Source organism: Lepidochelys olivacea (assembly GCF_965140295.1).
Source record: "Lepidochelys olivacea isolate rLepOli2 genome assembly, chromosome: 1".
NCBI classification, from domain to species: domain Eukaryota; kingdom Metazoa; phylum Chordata; order Testudines; family Cheloniidae; genus Lepidochelys; species Lepidochelys olivacea.
This window is the reverse complement of record NC_140411.1, coordinates 186047852-186067428: the sequence shown is the minus strand read 5'-3', so window position 1 is coordinate 186067428 and position 19577 is coordinate 186047852. Positions and strand designations below refer to the sequence as shown.

The 19577-nt window shown below is 40.5% G+C and overlaps 1 protein-coding gene across 3 annotated transcripts in view; it reads right to left on the bottom strand.

The window, feature by feature from the left end:
• The window catches only part of CADM2 (cell adhesion molecule 2), a 1053908-nt gene that overhangs the window by 82489 nt on the left and 951842 nt on the right, over positions 1–19577 (bottom strand). For all 3 annotated transcript variants that reach the window (XM_084621993.1, XM_084621994.1, XM_084621992.1), the window contains one exon: positions 1305–1483. In XM_084621993.1, coding sequence (XP_084478119.1) covers positions 1305–1483 — 179 coding nt within the window. The remainder of the gene's footprint in view (positions 1–1304; positions 1484–19577) is intronic.

Below are 19577 nucleotides of genomic sequence, written 5' to 3'. Positions count from 1 at the left end.
CCTTACTGGTCTAAAGACCCCATCCTTACTAGGCAAACTAATGATGAGCTTCAGCAGCATGAACAATATTAATCCAGGGGGTGTTTTGATAAATTTTAGTTCAACAACGGAGCCAGAAAATCACTAATTACAAAATGCTTAGAGAAATATTTATTATAAATATGTTAACTGCCAAACTTACCTAAAGGTACTTTGCCACTTCAAGTGAATCATGCTTTTGGCGAGTTTGCAAATGCCAGAGTAGCATATATAATTTGTTGCACTTCAATTACTTATAAGAAGGAAACAGACTTCATATTTCTCATTTCAGTGATTTTTTTTACAATCTGAGACTCACCTTAAAAAGTGTTTCCTTTTATTTTGCGGTGGTTCTTAAAAAGTTGCCCATGTATAAAAGCTAGGGGGAAAAAAAGGATTGCAACAGGTGTTGCAATGGAGTTAATGAACTCATCTCACCTCTGAGATCTGGGTTCATATCCAGACTGTAGGAGTCGCCATTTTCCAGCAGTTACCACTGTTACCAGGGAAGTAACAGATTTAAATGGTGGAGATCTGTGGTAATGGTGTGGTAACAGCTGCCAAATGATGACTCTTGTAATGGCTTCTACTGTACTTTTGTTCCATCAAGCTATTTCACACTTAATATTAAGGCCTTTATTCTTTTGACATGAAGCATCAAGACAAATCAGGCAAAACAAAAGAATCATAACTAAGTGAGAACCATGCCATTTTATTAGATTAGTATTATGAACTTGTGATACTAGACAATTTGGGGGGCGATTTTAACATAAGGCCTGATTCTCTGGGGTGATGCAAGACCTTCAGCTTACATTGGGAGTTGAGAGTGCTCAGCACTAGGCTATAATTTATCTTTAGTATCCTGTCTCGAATGGCTTATAAAATAAATAGCAACTGCCTTGTAATTCTTGGTTTTTGTTTATATGTGACCTAGCCACTCATAGACAGTTATAGCTAAACACCATGTTTTATGGATGCAATTATGTATAAAACATTTCCCAATATACTCTCAAATACATTTTTGCCTGTTGCTTAATTAGCAAGGTGTTCTCCACAAATATTAGAAAGATATATGGTGTACAAAATTTATTAGACACCTACTAATAAAAGGAAGTCAGCCTGTTGCTTACTAGTAGAGGGTGCTCTGAAAAGAATAATTGCACTTTTAATTTTTTCTTGTCATTCTTTCATGTGGTCTTAATCATTTGCTTATAGTTGGTTGAAACAAAAAGTTCTAATATTAATCAAGGTACTCTCCCTTACAGAATTTAAAGAGATGTACTCACCATGTACAATCAGGACATACTCTGTGCTGTTTTGGCCAATAGGGTTTGTTGCTTCACATCGATATGTACCATTGTCCGTTTTGTTTAGGAAACTAATTCTTAGGTCCCTACCATTGACAACCATTCTCTCTGGGTCTGGTAGTTCTCCGCCATCCTTTGTCCACAATACTGGTTCCGGCCTATTGGATCCAAATCAACAAACTGTATCAGTTGTAAGTAACACATACTGTAGCATATAAAACACTCAGACAACAGCATTAGAGATAGGTGAGCAGAGGGAGGCACCATTTATCAGCTACCAAGGAATATCCATCAATTACTTGAATTTTTGGTATTGCATGTATATTGGACACCAAGCACTGTCTTCTAGATTACTTTGAAAGTGATACCGTCACATCAGCCAATCCATGTGTTCAAATGAGATGCCACTCCAGAGAGGGTGGTACTTATAATAATACACCTGCAACATTACTATGCAAAGGGTAGTCTGGGTAGGTAAGTGTGCCCCTAGTAAACTGGTACTACACCCACATGTTCAAAAATATAACCATAGGTGGTTATGATACACTAATAATAAAAACCCCAGTATGTTTGTCTTTCCCAATGGCTAAGTGACCCAGCAGCTCTTCATAAAGGGAAAGAAGGTAAGTCCCTGTGAGAATATGAAGGGTTGTCAGGACATTATGGGGAGTCATCAGATGAGGGAATGAGAAACCACAAAGAATGTGAGGAGGGCATTTGGACATTCAAGTAAGTTATGACAAAATGATTCTGGAAGAAAATCTTAAGTTTGGAGAAGTGGTTGGATGTTCAAATTGCTTGGACAACACACATTAATCCCAAGTGGACTTTACTGTGTTTAGTGAGTTTCCTGAACCAACCATAACCATCTCTAATTGGCATGTTTTAATCTAAATTTGGTTTTGTAGAGAAGTTTTGCCAGAAGCCAAAATAAACCCCCCACCCCACCACCAACTCATATGTTAAAAGAATGACACTTCTATCATCACTAAACATTGGTAGTTTAGGAACAATTGTCCTACTTCTTCGAAAAAAGCAGTAATCATTAGCAAAGTTAGCAGAAATAAATGTTTCCCTAATGTTTTATCAGATGGACATAGCAAGGTTGGGGAATTATCTTCGCAAAGAGGCTGAGAAATCTAAATAGAGCAAAAGAGATTAAGATAATGTGGCCCTGTTAACATTTTTTCTTTAATTGCCACCATAGTACATCTTGAGAGTTGTAGTCCATCTAGGGACCTCAGCACCCAGAGGAGAAAGGGGACATGAGGTGCCTGAAATACAGCTGACAAGGCACCGTGGTGGCATTTTCTAATTGACTATTTCAGTTTTCAGCTGAAACTTTCAGTTTTTGATTCCATCCTAAGAAGCTGAAATTTCCCACAGGGGGAAAAGAAAAATGACCGATTTTTCAGCCTAAAATCACCTGTGTGGAATTGCAAACGAGGAGTTATAAATATCTTTGTGATGGGCAAGTGTAGGGATGAGAGGTTTGCTTGCTGAATACTGAACAGCTAGAGACCAGATTTACCTGAGGATCTGAGATGCTAATCAATAAACCAAGATGTACCTCATAGACCATCCACCATGTTGAACATGCATTTGATTATATGAACCAAGTCTAAGGAAACAGACAAACCAGAGCAACGGTTACCATCCCAACCAAGATGGTAAGGAACAAAGCGGAAAGGAGAAACTGCAGCTTTGCATTCATTCCTAGCAACTTTCATGTTGCCATTTGATACCTGACTCCCCACTAGAGAGTATCCAGGCTGCCTACAGTAAGTGAGACATCCCTAATGATGAAGGTGTTTAAATATGCAGTCAGTTTCCACTTCTTCATGAATATCTGTGTGTGCAACATCATAGCTGTTTCCAAACCAATGAATTATGGTTGTGATGATGATATTCAGTACGTTTGTATGTTATAGGCCAAAGTCGACACTCCTTCACTCAGGTGAATACCTAGAGTGAACCCAATTAATCAAGAATCATTCCAAACTTGTACTTATGTACCTGGGAGCAGAATATGGCCTTTTATGTTTTAATTTTCATGTCAATACATTTAGCTATATGACCAAATAATTAAGCAAAATAAAATAGCTGTTAGGAATTCAGCATTTAGGGATTGAGTTTTGCTGAGCACCACAAGGCCTAACTTTCAGAATATCGCTGGGATTTACAAAGCTTAAAAGTTTGGCACCTCTCCTCCCTATAGGATGAATGGGGAGAGATAGGTGCCTATCTCCCCAAGAGGGTCACAGCTCGTCTTAACATTCTGCCAGTGGCTAGTTTAGGTAGCTCCATGCTCAGCATGCTGCGTTTTGTGAATCCCATTTTTAGGCAACTAAGTCCAGGCTGTAGGGAGGCACCTATCTCCACAGCCATGAACCCTCTGCTGGAGTTAAGTGAATCTTGTAAGAAGTGATGATGATGGAAAAGCACCCTCATAACATTTAGTTCAGTGACTAGTGTACACTTCCAGGGTGTGGGAGATCCTCTGCATGAACAGGAGAAGGGATTTGCACAGGGATCTGCCACCTCTCAGGGGAATGCCCCAGCTTCTGGGTTATGGGATATTCTGAGGTGAGTCTCTCTCAGTTGCTCCTGTTGAAACTGTCCCACTTTGGATAAATAATTAAACAGTCACTGGGACAGAGAATGAGTGTGAGAATGATGCCATAGCCTGATGGGTAGGGCACTCACCTTGGAGGTGGGAGACTGAGGATTCAGTATCCCTACTCCAATGACTCTTTGACTATTTATCCAAAGCTCCACTCCCCTATTCTTTTTTTGTCAAGTTAGGCGGGCTCTGAGCATGCCTACCAGATTGGGCCCACAGGTGAGTTAGTTGGAGAAGCACCTATCTATCTTCCCCCAGTTCATGGATCATTAATGTGTATGCTCAGAAGCATAGGCACCAAGGGAACTTTTGCTGCAAAAACTTAGGCCGCAAATGAGTTTAGGTGCCTAGTGTTAGGTGGCAGATGTGGGGGGGGGGGAAATGGTGAATAGCAGTGTCACCTAAATCTGGGACAGTAAGGTACGTAAATCCCATTATGAATCTACTCATAGACCCCCAGTTCAGCAAACCACTATTCAAGAAATCACCGAAATTCTTAACTTTAGACTTAAGCTTAAATCTTACTGGCTTTACTGAGGTTTAAGAACAGAAGCTATATTGCTTTCCTGAAAAGTGATGGATTTAAGCATAGGCTTAAGTTCTTTGCTGAATTGTGGTTTCAGATTGGGCATATAAGAATACAATCCCATGAAGGGCAAGGACATGATTTTCTTTAGATTGCACTGCAAGTATAAGTGACATAATGTTTGCTGTCGTATACTATTGATCACTATGTTGATTTTTGTTTTAAACAACTTCTTCATGAAAATCTCCACCTAATTTAGTAGCAGGGGCATCATTTCAGAAACATTCTAGGGGTAGGGGCAATGTTGTGTCAGCATTCCCGCTTCTGCCTCCCCGCTGAGACTGCAGCTGCTCGTGGGGGCAGGAGGAGTTAGCGAGCTGATTTTATCCCGGAGTAAGGTGGGATGCTGGTCATATCCCGGGGAGTAAGAGGTGGGCTCTGGGAAGGGATTGGGGCCTGGCTTGCTCCACACAAGTTCAACCCAGGCTGCTGTTGCTGCTTTCTGTCCTGCCAGTGAGGAGAGCAGTGCTGATAAGCTGGCACTTAAGAGCTCTGGCCCATCCTGCCCCATTTCATAGCAGCCCTTTCAGGCCCAGGGCAGACACCTGGCAAGGAGCTATGAAAATTCAGGATAGGGAGTAGGACAAATGCCCCCTAACCCATAGCAAAGAGCATTTCCTGTTTCGTGGAACTTAAATGATTTGTGCTCTTTATGAGAAAATAAAGATGTTTTGGTATTAACCGTAGTAATTACCCTTGTGGTAGTTTGCTGAAGTCTTGTTTAATATGATTTGGATTTACTATCCAGATCAACTGCTCAGTGGGACACTCATTCAAAAAAGCACTGGAGCACATGCTTAAATTCATCGTTATTCAGGAAATCACATAAGTATGTGCTTAATTTTAAGCACATGCTTAAGTACCATTGACTTTAATGGGTATTAAACATGTGCTTTAAGTGAAGTGCGTGCTTCAGCACCCTTACTTAATGAGGAAACTAAATATACAGGGCCTAAATATACAAACAAATATATTTCTATCCCTTATGTTAATATACACAGTAATACAGGGAATTCTCGGACTTAACGACGCCTGACTTAGGTCAGATGTAACTTATGACGCTTTTCAATTGATTGCCTGTTTTGCCCCTACGATGCTTGTTTCACCCTTAGGTCGCTTGATTTGCATAAAGTTCGCTTGAAATCATTTCCTGGTTGCGTTATACTGATATGGAGCTGGAAGGGGTCGCTTCTGATAGGCTTCGACGCAGCAAGGTAGCTTTTTGCTAATTGGGGTTGCCAATTATTTTTGATTGGCTGAGCCCGGGGCCGGGAGCCAATCAGAATGCTTGATCAGTGACTGGCTGAGGCTGGTTTTCGGAGCTTGTATTGCCGGCATTCTGAGCAGCATATGTGAGTTTATATGATTACTTGAATGCTGTTTACAAAATACAGTGTACAGTAAATACTTTGATGTTGCAACATTAGTCATCTATAATTCATTTAGTATAAAAATCTGGGTTATTGTGAGGAAAATAGCGTACCAATCCCCCCTTCATACCATTGATTCCTTTGGGAAAAGCGCTTTCATCTTACATCACAATTCTGAGGAATGAATTGTGTCTTAAGTCCAAGGACTCCCTGTATAATGGCCTTTATATGTAAATGACCAGCCTGTCCCAATATGTAAAGGAAAAGTGTGGAAATCTGATTTGTCATAATTTGCTAACAAAGGTTGATCAGTACAATTTTTTAATCACACTCCTCATTGCTTCTCATTTACTAATTTACTGAGAGGTTACATTCCCAAGAGCAGGAACTCCGAAGTGTTTCTGCCAGAATGTACATCACTGCTTTCATAAAATGCATTTTTAAGCAGTTTCTTTACAACAATAATTTACAGAAGTAAAAATCTTAATTTAAATTAGACAGAAAACCCATAGGACCACAAATAGCCATCAAGTGAATGCTTGGCTACATTTACCTCCAGGGACCTTATTATGTCTTAATAAATAGTGTTTATACAATTCATTAGAGAGCCAAGAGTGAATTATTATAATCTTGTATTGACGAGGTGGCTACATTTTTTTTTATGTTGGATGATGTTCCAAGCAGAGGGACCCTCTTTCCCAGTAAATACTTTGTGAGGGGGGAATATGCCCAATTTGAGGACACATTTAATATTCCATAGTATCAGACAAACATATACTCCCAATACTGTGCATATATAGAAAAAATATATAGGGTACTGTCAGGGTTCCCTCCCCACTCTGAACTCTAGGTTACAGATGTGGGGACCCGCATGAGAGACCCCCTAAGCTTATTTCTACCAGCTTAGGTTAAAAACTCCCCAAGGCACAAATTCTCCCTTGTAACTTGGATTATTGCCACCACCAAGCGATTTAGACAAACTCAGGGAAAGGACCACTTGGAGTTCCTACTCTTCCTTATTATCCCCCCCAAGCTCTGACACCCCCTTTCCTGGGGAGGCTTGAGAACAAACAAGATGAGCACAGACCAAACTCAGGTTTTTTTAGGACACTAAAAAAAACAAATCAGATTCTAAAAGAAACAGAACTTTCTTAGAAAGAAAAAAGGTAAAATAAGCACCTCTGTAAATTTAGAATGGAAGATAATCTTACAGGGCAATCAGATTCAAAAACACAGAGGATTTCCCTCTGGGCCAAACTTTAAAGTTACAAAAAGAAAACCAGGAAAAACCTTCCTCTCAGCACAGAGAAAATCACAAGCCAAAACAAAAATAAGCTAATGCATTCCCTTGCTAGTACTTACTGATTCTAATGGAGTTGGATTGCTTGCTTTCTTGATCTATGTCCAACAAGCACACAGGACAGACAGACCAAAACCTTTCCCCCACCCCAGATTTGAAAGTATCTTGTCCCCTTATTGGTCCTTTTGGTTAGGTGCCAGCCAGGTTACCTGAGCTTCTTAACCCTTTACAGGTAAAAGCATTTTGTGCCTCTGGCCAGGAGGGATTTTATAGTACTATATACAGGAAGGTTGTTACCATTCCCTTTATATTTATGACAGGTACACTACATAATTTTAGCACATTTGAACAGGTTTGGGAATGAATTAGCTGATGTGATGTTGACCATAGCAATGTAGTTATTGTAGACCAGGACAAATAGTGTTCATCACTGTGCCAGCTACTTGTGATTACTTGCGCTACATTAATGGTTTAATCACAATTAACTGATATGATGCTGAGAACAATGTGTTCTAATGAACAATAGCCAAATACGGGGGGTGTAAATATGTCAGCTAACCCAGTGGTCCCCAAACTTTTCAGGGTCATGTCCCCCCTTACCCTGCCTGAGGCTGGGAGTGGGGCCGCGGTTTCAGGGCTGGGGGATTCAGACAGAGATAACGGGGCCAAGGCTGGAGCCGCAGCTGCAGGGAAGCCGGGCCCAGGTGCAGAGCTCCAGTTGGGCTGTGGTCAGGAGCCGAGGCCCTGGGTGTGGGGACAGGGCCCGACCAGAGCTGGGAACAGATTGGGGCTGGGTGGCGCAGTTTGGGGACCTCTGTTTTAACATTTTGTCATGTAGACAAGCCCGTACATGGTCCAAGGAATACTATACTTCTGATATCATTCATTTCAAGCTACTCTTTCAAGGTTTACAAACATCTGCAAAGACTGAAAGCTTTGCATTCAACAGTTACCTCATAAATGAATTCGACAGAAGACACCTTGTTTGTTATACATAGAGTAGATTCAATTAATATGACTGTATAAAAAAGGATTTTGTTTAAAGCAAAGCCAGGCGTATTTGCAACAAAATAACCAAGATACGATAAAGTATTAGATAAAGGAATATCATGGTCTAGGCCAGGGGTCGGCAACCTTTCAGAAGTGGTGTGCCGAGTCTTCATTTATTCACTTTAATTTAAGGTTTGGCGTGCCAGTAATACATTTTAACGTTTTTTTAGAAGGTCTCTCTCTATAAGTCTATATATTATATAACTAAACTATTGTCGTATGTAAACAAGGTTTTCAAAATGTTTAAGAAGTGTCATTTAAAATTCAATTAAAATGCTGATCTAACGCTGCCGGCCCGCTCAGCCCACTGCTAGCCTGTATGAGTTGGAATGTCACACACTTCAAGCCAGGGTGTGCAGCAGAACCCCCAGCACCCATAGTTCCAGCACCTATGGATAGTAGGCTTGAATATTTTAGGATAAAATGTTGACAAATGCTTAAGCGTGAACTTGTTTTTGCAATGAATTGATGTATACGATAATTAGTTGAAATCATTAATGTACTAACCTAAACATCATTAGGGTAGGAGGTTAGATATGGACAAGGGAGGCTAAGCATTTGAATTAATATTCATGACAGTCCCTAGGCCATATAATAGGACAGACTATCATATAAGAGACAGATCTGGACCAAGGGATGCATTGGCCCTGCCAGAAACAGGCTGGACCTTAGTCTCTTACACCCAGATCCCCAAGGAAGGGTGCAAGTATATGAGCACAGTTACAAAATGTCACCTTAACTCTGTATTTATGCTGTCTTTTTATTTGGTTTGACGCTTTTCTGTCTTTACTAATTGTGCTAATAAAAGTGGTTAAAACTTTGCTTTGCCCTCTGTCAAGGTTCCTCCCCCACTCTGAACTCTAGGGTACAGATGTGGGGACCTGCATGAAAAACCTCCTAAGCTTATCTTTACCAGCTTAGGTCAAAACTTCCCCAAGGTACAAAATATTACCCCCGTTATCCTTGGACTGGCCGCTACCACCACCAAACTAATACTGGTTACTGGGGAAGAGCTGTTTGGACGCGTCCTTCCCCCCAAAATACTTCCCAAAACCTTGCACCCCACTTCCTGGACAAGGTTTGGTAAAAAGCCTCACCAATTTGCCTAGGTGACTACAGACCCAGACCCTTGGATCTTAAGAACAATGAACAATCCTCCCAACACTTGCACTCCCCCTTTCCTGGGAAATGTTGGATAAAAAGCCTCACCAATTTGCATAGGTGACCACAGACCCAAACCCTTGGATCTGAAAACAATGAAAAAGCATTCAGTGTTTTACAAGAAGACTTTTAATAAAAAATAGAAGTAAATAGAAATAAAGAAATCCCCCCTGTAAAATCAGGATGGTAGATATCTTACAGGGTAATTAGATTCAAAAACATAGAGAACCCCTCTAGGCAAAACCTTAAGTTACAAAAAAGATACACAGACAGAAATAGTTATTCTATTCAGCACAATTCTTTTCTCAGCCATTTAAAGAAATCATAATCTAACACATACCTAGCTAGATTACTTACTAAAAGTTCTAAGACTCCATTCCTGTTCTGTCCCCGGCCAAGACGACTACAGACAGACACAGACCCTTTGTTTCTCTCCCTCCTCCCAGCTTTTGAAAGTATCTTGTCTCCTCATTGGTCATTTTGGTCAGGTGCCAGCGAGGTTACCTTTAGCTTCTTAACCCTTTACAGGTGAGAGGAGCTTTCCCCTGGCCAGGAGGGATTTCAAAGGGGTTTACCCTTCCCTTTATTTTTATGACACCCTCAATGAACGTCACCGTTGTGCATACTGAGGTTCCCAACCAGATATTAAACTTAATAACCTTGATTCTGTTGTGCTGGACTAAAATCCTACAATCCCCCAGCTCTTTAAATTAGAATTAATTGGAAATCAATAATAATAACCACTAAATAACCGGATAACCGTGTACATGGACAAACAAAGATTACAGGTATTATTACTTCAGGAGGCATTTGCAGTAAAGCCTGTTTGATCCAACATGTGCAATTGTGCAGACACAAAGCAAAGAGCTTTGTGATCTGAGCTCAGCATCTGCTATAATCAAGGTGCCTGTGAAGACCCTGAAATTGGCATCAGATCCAACTCCAGTGCCTGTACATAATCAGGACACAGGACATCAGATCTGTTGAAACAAAAAGCCTATTAGGTTCTCATAGACTCAGACATTAAGGTCAGAAGGGACTATTATGATCATCTTGTCTGATCTCCTGCACAATGCAGGCCACAGAATCTCATCCACCCACTCCTGCACTAAACCTCTCACCTATGTCTGAGCTATTGAAGTCCTCAAATCATGGTTTAAAGACTTCAAGGTGCAGAGAGTCCTCCAGCAAGTGACCCATGCCCCATGCTACAGAGGAAGGCAAAAAACCCCCGGGGCCTCTTCCAATCTGCCCTGGAGGAAAATTCCTTCCTTACCCAAATATGGCGATCAGCTGAACCCTGAGCATGTGGGCAAGATTCACCAGCCAGATACCCAGGAAAGAATTCTCTGTAGTAACTCAGATCCCATCCCATCACAGGCCATTGGGCCTATTTACCATGAATAGTTAAAGATCAATTAATTGCCAAAATCATGTTATCCCATCATACCATCTCCTCCATAAACTTATCGAGTTTAATCTTGAAGCCAGACAGGTCTTTTGCCCCCACTGCTTCTCTTGAAAGGTCATTCCAGAACTTCACTCCCTGGGGATTGGTCCTGCTTTGAGCAGGGGGTTGGACTAGATGATCTCCTGAGGTCCCTTCCAACCCTGATATTCTATGATGGTTAGAAATTTCAAGTCTAAATTTCAAGTCTAATTTCAAGTCTAAATTTCCCGATGGCCAGTTTATATCCATTTGTTCTTGTGTCCACATTGGTACTGAGCTTAAATAATTCCTCTCCCTCTCCGGTATTTATCCCTCTGATATATTTATAGAGAGCAATCCTATCTCCCCTCAGCCTTCTTTTGGTTAGGCTAAACAAGCCAAGCTCCTTAAGCCTCCTTTCATAAGACAGGTTTTCCATTCCTTGGATCATCCTAGTAGCCCTTCTCTGTACCTGTTCCAGTTTGAATTCATCCTTCTTAAACATGGGAGACCAGAACTGCACACAGTATTCCAGATGAGGTCTCACCAGTGCCTTGTATAACAGTACTAACACCTCCTTATCTCTACTGGAAATACCTCGCCTGATGCATCCCAAGACCGCATTAGCTTTTTTCATGGCCATATCACATTGGCGGCTCACATTGGCGGCGTAATCCTGTGATCAACGAATACTCCAAGGTCCTTCTCCTCCTCCATTACTTCTAATTGATGCGTCCCCAGCTTATAACCAAAATTCTTGTTAATAATCCCTAAATGCATGACCTTACACTTCTCACTATTAAATTTCATCCTATTACTTTTACTCCAGTTTACAAGGTCATCCAGATCCTCCTATATGATATCCCAGTCCTTCTCTAAGTTGGCAATACCTCCCAGCTTTGTATCATCCACAAACTTTATTAGCACACTCCCACTTTTTGGGCCGAGGTCAGTAATAAAAAGATTCCATAAGATTGGTCCCAAAACTGATCCCTGAGGAACTCCACTGGTAACCTCCCTCCAGCCTGATAGTTCATCTTTCAATATGACCTGCGGTAGTCTCCCTTTTAACTAATTCCTTATCCACCTTTCAATTTTCATATTGATCCCCATCTTTTCCAATTTAGCTAATAATTCCCTATGTGGGAACACCTTACTGAAATCTAGATAAATTAGATCCACTGCATTTTCTTTGTCTAAAAAATCTGTTACTTTCTTCTAGAAGGAGATCAATCTGGTTTGGCATGATCTATCTTTTGTAAAACTGGCACCAGATTCAAGGGCACAGCCACATGAGAGGCCATCTGATTTGTCTGTTGCAGCAATGAAGATGATGGTTAAGGAAAGGATGGCCACTGTCATTAGGTCCAGAACCCAGAGGTATCCCAGACTTAAAGTAAAAGCAGTCTACTGGGAGAAATTTAAACAAAATACTATGCCACCAGTTTCAAAGACAAGAATGCTTCCTGGTTCTGGTAGTATCTCTGATCACATCAATTACAGCTCTGAGGCTGGATCCGCATTCAGAGGCGAAGCAAAATAGACCTAAACAACTCAGAGGCACTGACTCCAAAGATGGGATATACTCCTGGATATAGAGTCCTTATCCTGGTTATGAAATGGCACCAGAGAGTGTACAGTGGCAAGAGTTGCCTTCTTGGGCTGTATGACCCTACTGGCATACATCAAGGGAATTTACGGAGTCTCCCATGTGCGGTATTGAACCTCGCCCCGCCACACACACACACGCCTTAGCAAGGATCAAGGTTGCTTTCAAACAACAGATCTGAGCTTCCCAGACCAGTCTCCCTGTCCTGCCTTCAGGGATTATCCTCCTACAGTGATCCCGATACTCAATCCAAAGAGGAAAAGAGAGTTAGCCGTACAGAGGAGTTGCCAGCAACTAGAGACCGACTCATCTCCTAATAAAAATGTCAGAATAACTTCTGCTTCCTCTCCTCCAGAGTACGCTCTGCAATTTCATGAAATGGTAGATGGCAGTGACTTCACAACTGCCCTCTGTGGCAATGAAAGAATCCCCCTATCCAGTTTGACATTTTTGGGGCCCCTTCCAGGAGTAAAGTTTCTTTGCCCATATTGAATGGATTGTTGCAACCTGCCAAATCTTTTTAATATAGCCTAGCTTCTTATTAGTCCATTTCCAAAAAGGCTGATATATACCTCTTACCTTATGAGGCTTTTTCTTATTTTTATATGCATCCCAGCCCTAACTCTTTAATTATAGCAGCTGCTATCAAGAAGATATAGACATGAACAAGCACATTCCACCCCACATGACATGGAGGATAAAAAAAGGGATGCAATAAGAAGAAAAGTGTTTACTTTGTCCTCCCTTGGTATTAGGGTAGCCAACTATCAGGTGGTTCACCTATAGGAAAAGATGACCTAATACTAGCTGAAGATCAACATAAAGGATAATACCATTTTAACAGAGGTCCAGAACATAGAAAAACATGGTTTTAGGGCTTAATTTGATGCTTTGATTCTTTGGTCAGAGCAATAGTATATGCTATTACTTTAAGAAGGCATGCCTGTGGTTTAGTTCATCTAAAGAAACTAAATTTAAAGTAGAGGACCTCTCCATTGAAGGGTTGATTTATTTAATAATAAAACAGACAAGCTTTGGAGAAGCTAAAGAATATGGGGTCTAATGCAAAACCCCTTGCTTAATTCTTTCTGGCAGGAGTAGAAATTCTGCCTCTGCATTTAGCTACCACAGGTAATTTTACCCTCCATTGTCTTCCTCAGACTATTTTTCTCAGAGGCAACAGTTAAGCCAGTGGGAAGTCTTTTTTGTCCACACACAAAAGGAAACACTCTTCCTTATCTTTTGGGACACTTAGGCTTCAATTCTGGAGTAAGTGTTAGGAGCTGCAAATCAATTTATACCAGTCCTCCCCACCCTTTAATGGGGAACAAGCTGCCTCACTTTATCAACAAATGTAAAGTGGAAGTTCTAGAAAAAAGGGTATAATTCAATACCCTGTCTTCATCCAACCTTCCCTATTCGGGGATCCCTCTCAGGAGAGCATGCCAGAGGTGCAGTCCTCCTACTCCCAGGAGCTATAGAAGAGGTTTTGAGAGAATTCTGGGATTGGAGTTTTTTATTCAAGACACTTCCTCATAATAAAGAGCAACACTGGACTTCGTTCAATTCTATATTTAAGAAAGCTCAAAAGCTCAACACCTTTACCAGAAAATTCTAATTCCACTTGTTGAAACTAGCGTCCATTATTGTCTTCCTCTCTTCCCTAGATTGATTAGCAGCTCTTGATCACAAGGATGCTTGTTTTCATATAGCTATAAGACCAAGCAGGGCTTTGGAGCTGTGCTCTGACTCCAGTCCAGCTCCAGGCAAAAACCTACAGTTTCACTGCTCCGGAGCTGCTCTGCATTCCGGCTCCGGGCTCTGCTCCAAAGCCCTCGGACCAAGTCATCGGAAATACCTCCATTTTATGGTGGGCCAGAGACATTGATAATTCATAGAGACAAGATAGTTCTGAATCCTGACCTTGGGTTTCTGACCTAAAATAGTGTCAGAATTCCATGTGATTCAAACCATAAATCTACCAGTTTTCTACCCTAGACCACATGGTAACAGGAGGGACTCCACTTTACATAATTTAGATGCTAAAAGAGCATGTGTATCAAATGTGTATCTGTTGTGACGGGGTGGCTATAGAAAAGTAGTGGGAAATAGATATATTAGCTCCAGGCTAAACAAATCCCTGGTACCAGGATAAGTGAAATGGTAGCTGCTCCAGGTCAATTAAGACACCTGGGGCCAATTAAGAGCTTCCCAGAAGGCAGGGAGAATGCTAGGTTGATTGGGACACCTGAAGCCAATCAGGGGCTGGCTGAAACTAGTTAAAAGCCTCCCAGTCAGTCAGGTGGGGGTGTCTGTCAGGAGCTGTGGAAGGAAGTTGTGCTGTTGGAGAGGCTGAGTAGTACACACCATGTCAGGCACAAGGAAGGAGGCCCTGAGGTAAGGGTGAAGTGGAGCTTGAGGAAGTGAGGGCTGCTGTGGGGGAAGTAGCCCAGGGAATTGTACATGTCATGTTTCTAAAAGGTCAGCTACCATAGCTGATACTATTAGGGTCCCTGAGCTGGAGCCTGGAGTAGAGGGTGGGCCCAGGCTCCCCACCACCACCACCTTTCCCCCTGATTAATCACTGAGACTGGGAGACAACAGAGACTGTGGAAAGAAGGATAACTTCTCCTCACCTCCCTCACTGGCTTCTGATGAAAATGGCTCAGTAGACTGTGACCCTTGTCTCTAGAGAAAGAAGGGTTACATGGAGGGTCACAGTGAGCCTCTGAGACTAGTGAAATCCGCCAGGAAACGTGGGATCCATGGAGGCAAGGACAGAGCTTTGTCACAAGGGATTTTGTAAAAATCCACTAATTTGATTCTCTCTTATGCCAAAAATAATAAGAGCCAGCAGTATAATCTCAAACCATTTCCAAATGGGTTGAACAGTACATTCTAGAAAGTTATAAACTAGCAGCTCTCAGGGTATTAAATCAAATTCTACTAGGGCAATGGCTATGTCCTTAGCTTAACTCAGATATGTTCCAGTTCAGGAAATATATAGGACTGCCACCTGGAATTCTGAATCATTCTGCTTTAGATCCAGCAGCTAGAGCTGATGCTCAGTTTGGAAGGGTTTGTTGTACTTCTAACACTATTTAATTAGGACACTGAGTACCTTCTCCAGGATTGGATTACTGCTTGCCAAACCATCCCTTGAGACTATGCATGAAGAAATTGAGGTTACTTGTAACAGAGTTCTTTAAGATGGACTCTGCATACTCACACTCCTCACCCAACTTCCCCTCTTCCTCAGAGTCCTAATAAGCAGGGATCCTAGAAATCTGGTTACCATAGAAAAATGCTAAATTGGCATTTTTCTAGAGAATCTTTAGTTTTCACATTTTGTGAAAAAATAAGAACATACATTAACTACATTTTAATGACCATATGAGTGTCACTCAATGCACACAACTTCCCCTTCATGTTGATTTTTGAATTAGCTTTAAAATTACATAAACATACTCCGATAGACTGCTTTTGGTGTATAGGGGTCCATGTTTTAATGCCTGTGAAATTTCACTTCAGCCTCGAGGACTAACTCAGAGTAATGTTAATATAAAAGCAACTTTCACTTTATTTTTTGTGCATTAAAAAAAACCATTTTCTGAAAATACAGACAGAAATATTTGGCATATGTAAGGAATACAAATTGCAATTCTATTAATTTTATTTTATCATAATGATTGATGTCACTGGCGGGTTTTGAACTTGCTTAAAAAAATTAAATATTTCAATAAAACATTGTGTTCAGCTAATACCTATATATATATATTGTGGCGAGGGAAACTAAGTTCAGTGTGTCATTTTAATCGCTGAAAATGCAGATTTTTATTTTTTTTAGTGGATAATTTTGTTTTTAATCACAGAAAACTAGGATCCCTGCTAATAAGCAAAATCTCCGAGGCAGTGGTGGAAAGTGCTGTGGCAACAGAGGGAGCCACACCCCTTTTACAGCTTCATCCTCAGAACGATCAGGATTGCTGGGGGAGGGTCGGATAAGGCATGAGTGCTGTAATGGGCATTGCTTGGAGAAGGTTCCACTGTCTAGGCTGCACCAGCCGGCACAACTCATGAGTGGGAATATGCAGAATCCAACTCCAAGAACTCCAGTTACAAGTAAAATAAACCCTTCTTTTTCTGATTTTTATTCAAACCGTGCTAGCCTCTCAAAAGACCTAAGACATTCAGAAAAGATTTATCACCCCATACAGATAAGTGTTCAGAACATACAAGAATTAAACTGCCTACATATATTAAAGTCGAGGTAGCAACAAAATACCTTTTTCATATCATAAAAACTTGACAGGATCCTGCAGCCAAATAGACAATATGTGCAGAAATAAATGCTTCAGGTAAAGTAAGTTGCAATGATGCAGTTTTTTTTTTTAAATAAAGGGACTTAAAATAGGGAACTTAAAATCAGTGTGACAGTCATTGTATTTTTGAAACAGTGAATACACTGATGGAAGCATATTTACAGTGACAAAAAAGGAAATGAAACAAAATATACTCCAATGAAGAAAACAGGAAGCAAAACAAAAGAACAACTTATCCTTGTAACGGTTACAGGGCAATCTGCACCTGAGACCCCCTTTTGTCTCTCTCGAGTGTGCCCCACAGGTGTTATGCCTGTCTTCCTGCACCGGTTTCTTGGTGGGAGCCTCTGGTCCAACCACACAGACTGGATCTCTGGGCCACAGCCTTACCCCAAACCCTGTTCATTTGACAGATCCAACTGAGTTCTGTTTGACTATACCTTAATCTTTCCTTGAAATTATTTTGTAAAATCTCCTCAATCCAGCTAATCCCTGTCTCTGGCTGGAAGAAGCAGACTCTCGCTCACAGCATGTTCTCCATCTCTGTCAGCAGGCTGAACAACCCACTCCCCGCCCTCCTTTTTGAGGCCAGCATCTTTAAGGTCTAGGATCCCCTTTGATCCCAGGCTTTCAGCCTCAGGAACACAGCTCTATAATTTTGCTGACTCCAGGTAGGTAGCTTCTTCCCAACCAATGGCCCAGCCATTGTTAACTTTATTCCTTTGAAGCCGTTGATCCTAGGTGTCTTTCTTTGCCATGGTTTCATTTCTTGTGGGTTTCTTCCTAACCATTTCCTTTGATTTAGCTCTCGCAGTCAGGCAGGTCAATATGAAAGTGATAACTTAAGGGACGTATGATATTTATAAAAATACTACACATAGCTTCCCTCATTCTCCACAGTCCTACGTAAAATATATAGAAGCAACAAGCAAAATTGCCATGGACAATATTTTGCAGGTTAGTTTTCTAATAGTCATGAGAGAAATAATAGAACAGAAGTCATGAGATATCTGAAATTATCTTGTCTTTAAAACACATTATTGTATTTTATATTTGTCTTGGTATTTCTAACATTGAATGTATTTCTCACTTCCAGAGGTGCTAGCCATTATTGACAGCCACTCTGCATATGATGGACCAACCGATATTTTTTCAGTCTTTTGGCTATGATGGACTTCTGCTTTGAAGCAAATGAGGGGATATGAACAGTGGGATCCAGAATGCCACGAGTGCACAGTCTAGCTGATGGAGCAAAGGTGGCAACTGAGAGGTGCCATGTCATGCTATCATTATATAGGTCAAACTCGAGCTGTAGTCAGTGGAATAAATATATTTATTTATATATAAAATTTACAGGCACCCATCACAGTAGTATCTGAATAATACATTAATTTACTTAATTGATTTGTTATGCACCCATTACCATAGCATGTAAATGCACAATGCAGATTAAAAGCAATGAGACATGAAGTCAAACTGTGCACAGTTGGTTGCTTGTTTCCTTTTATCACCCCAAGCACCTATAAGTAACCTGCTAATAGTCTATAGTCAAGCAACCATGTGACCAAAATATGCATCTTCCTCAGCATTGTTCCCTTAATTAGTTTTCTCCAATTAAAATCTTATCATTCAAGTTGCATGTTTTATTTTTAAATGTCAGTAGTTCTCCCTCTAACCTTGTTCATTCCTTTTAGTAATCTTACCTAACTTCTTATATACAATACCTTATATTATAGTCTCCAAATTCAGAATTAATTTCCTTTTTTATATAGTTTTGCCTCAGAGATATTAAATTTACCTCAGTGCAATTATACCTGTGTGCCATAAAAACACCACATTAGTCCGTGGAAGATCATTTACCTTCAAGAAATCCAAACAAGTTACTTCTCTGCCCCACTCCCAAACCTCCTTCCCTTTTTGCTAATGGATCCTGAAGGAGCCTTCTATTGGCAGTCCATGTGAATGGACATTTCAGATTAGAATACAATTTTATCCTAAGCAAGACGCCCATCTCAACTAGAGAGAAATACAATCTATCCTGTACTTGATCCATCATATTTCCCCCTATTAAAAATCATTCAGTAGGAGACTAGGCTGGATCACCAAATGAGAAAAAAGGAAAAAATCTTTCCTCTGTAGATTGCCCTCTTTCCATGCATCTACTACTCCTTTGTCTGACATCAGTTAGATAATCAAACTAGCAGCTGATGGAAGATATGTAGGTTTGGGATGATTACATTACTACTAGTAAATATGGATAAATGTTGATTTCACTGTACACAGAAACACAACACAAATATTTCCATTGATAACAGAAATTTAATAGAGTAAGAAAAAATGCTGCTTATTAGAATTTGATTTAATGCTGTAGATTTTGACATACAATGTTGACAATTTGTTTTAATAGTTCTAAAGGTTTAACTTTTTTAATTTCAATATCTACGGTCACTAAGTCATCATTGCCTTCCCCTCCCATAATTCCCCACAGCTGTAAAAAAATTAATTGATAAAAAAATTAAAAAGCTTAAACATATATTACTAGTTGAAATTGTTTAAAAAAAATGATATTCTGCCAAGCCTTCAGATATGCCAGTGGATGCTGATCTATTTCTGTACATTGACACACAATTAAACCCTTCTTCAGTAATCAGGGAGTTTATGCTAAGGAACTCTGAAAATAATTTTAAAGTCCGTTTCGTGACACAAAATCCAGCTATAATCAATTTAACTCTTACTATGTAACATTTAGTATCCTTCCCCCGCCCCCCCCCCCAAACATTTGAAACCCTTGTCATCTTTAAA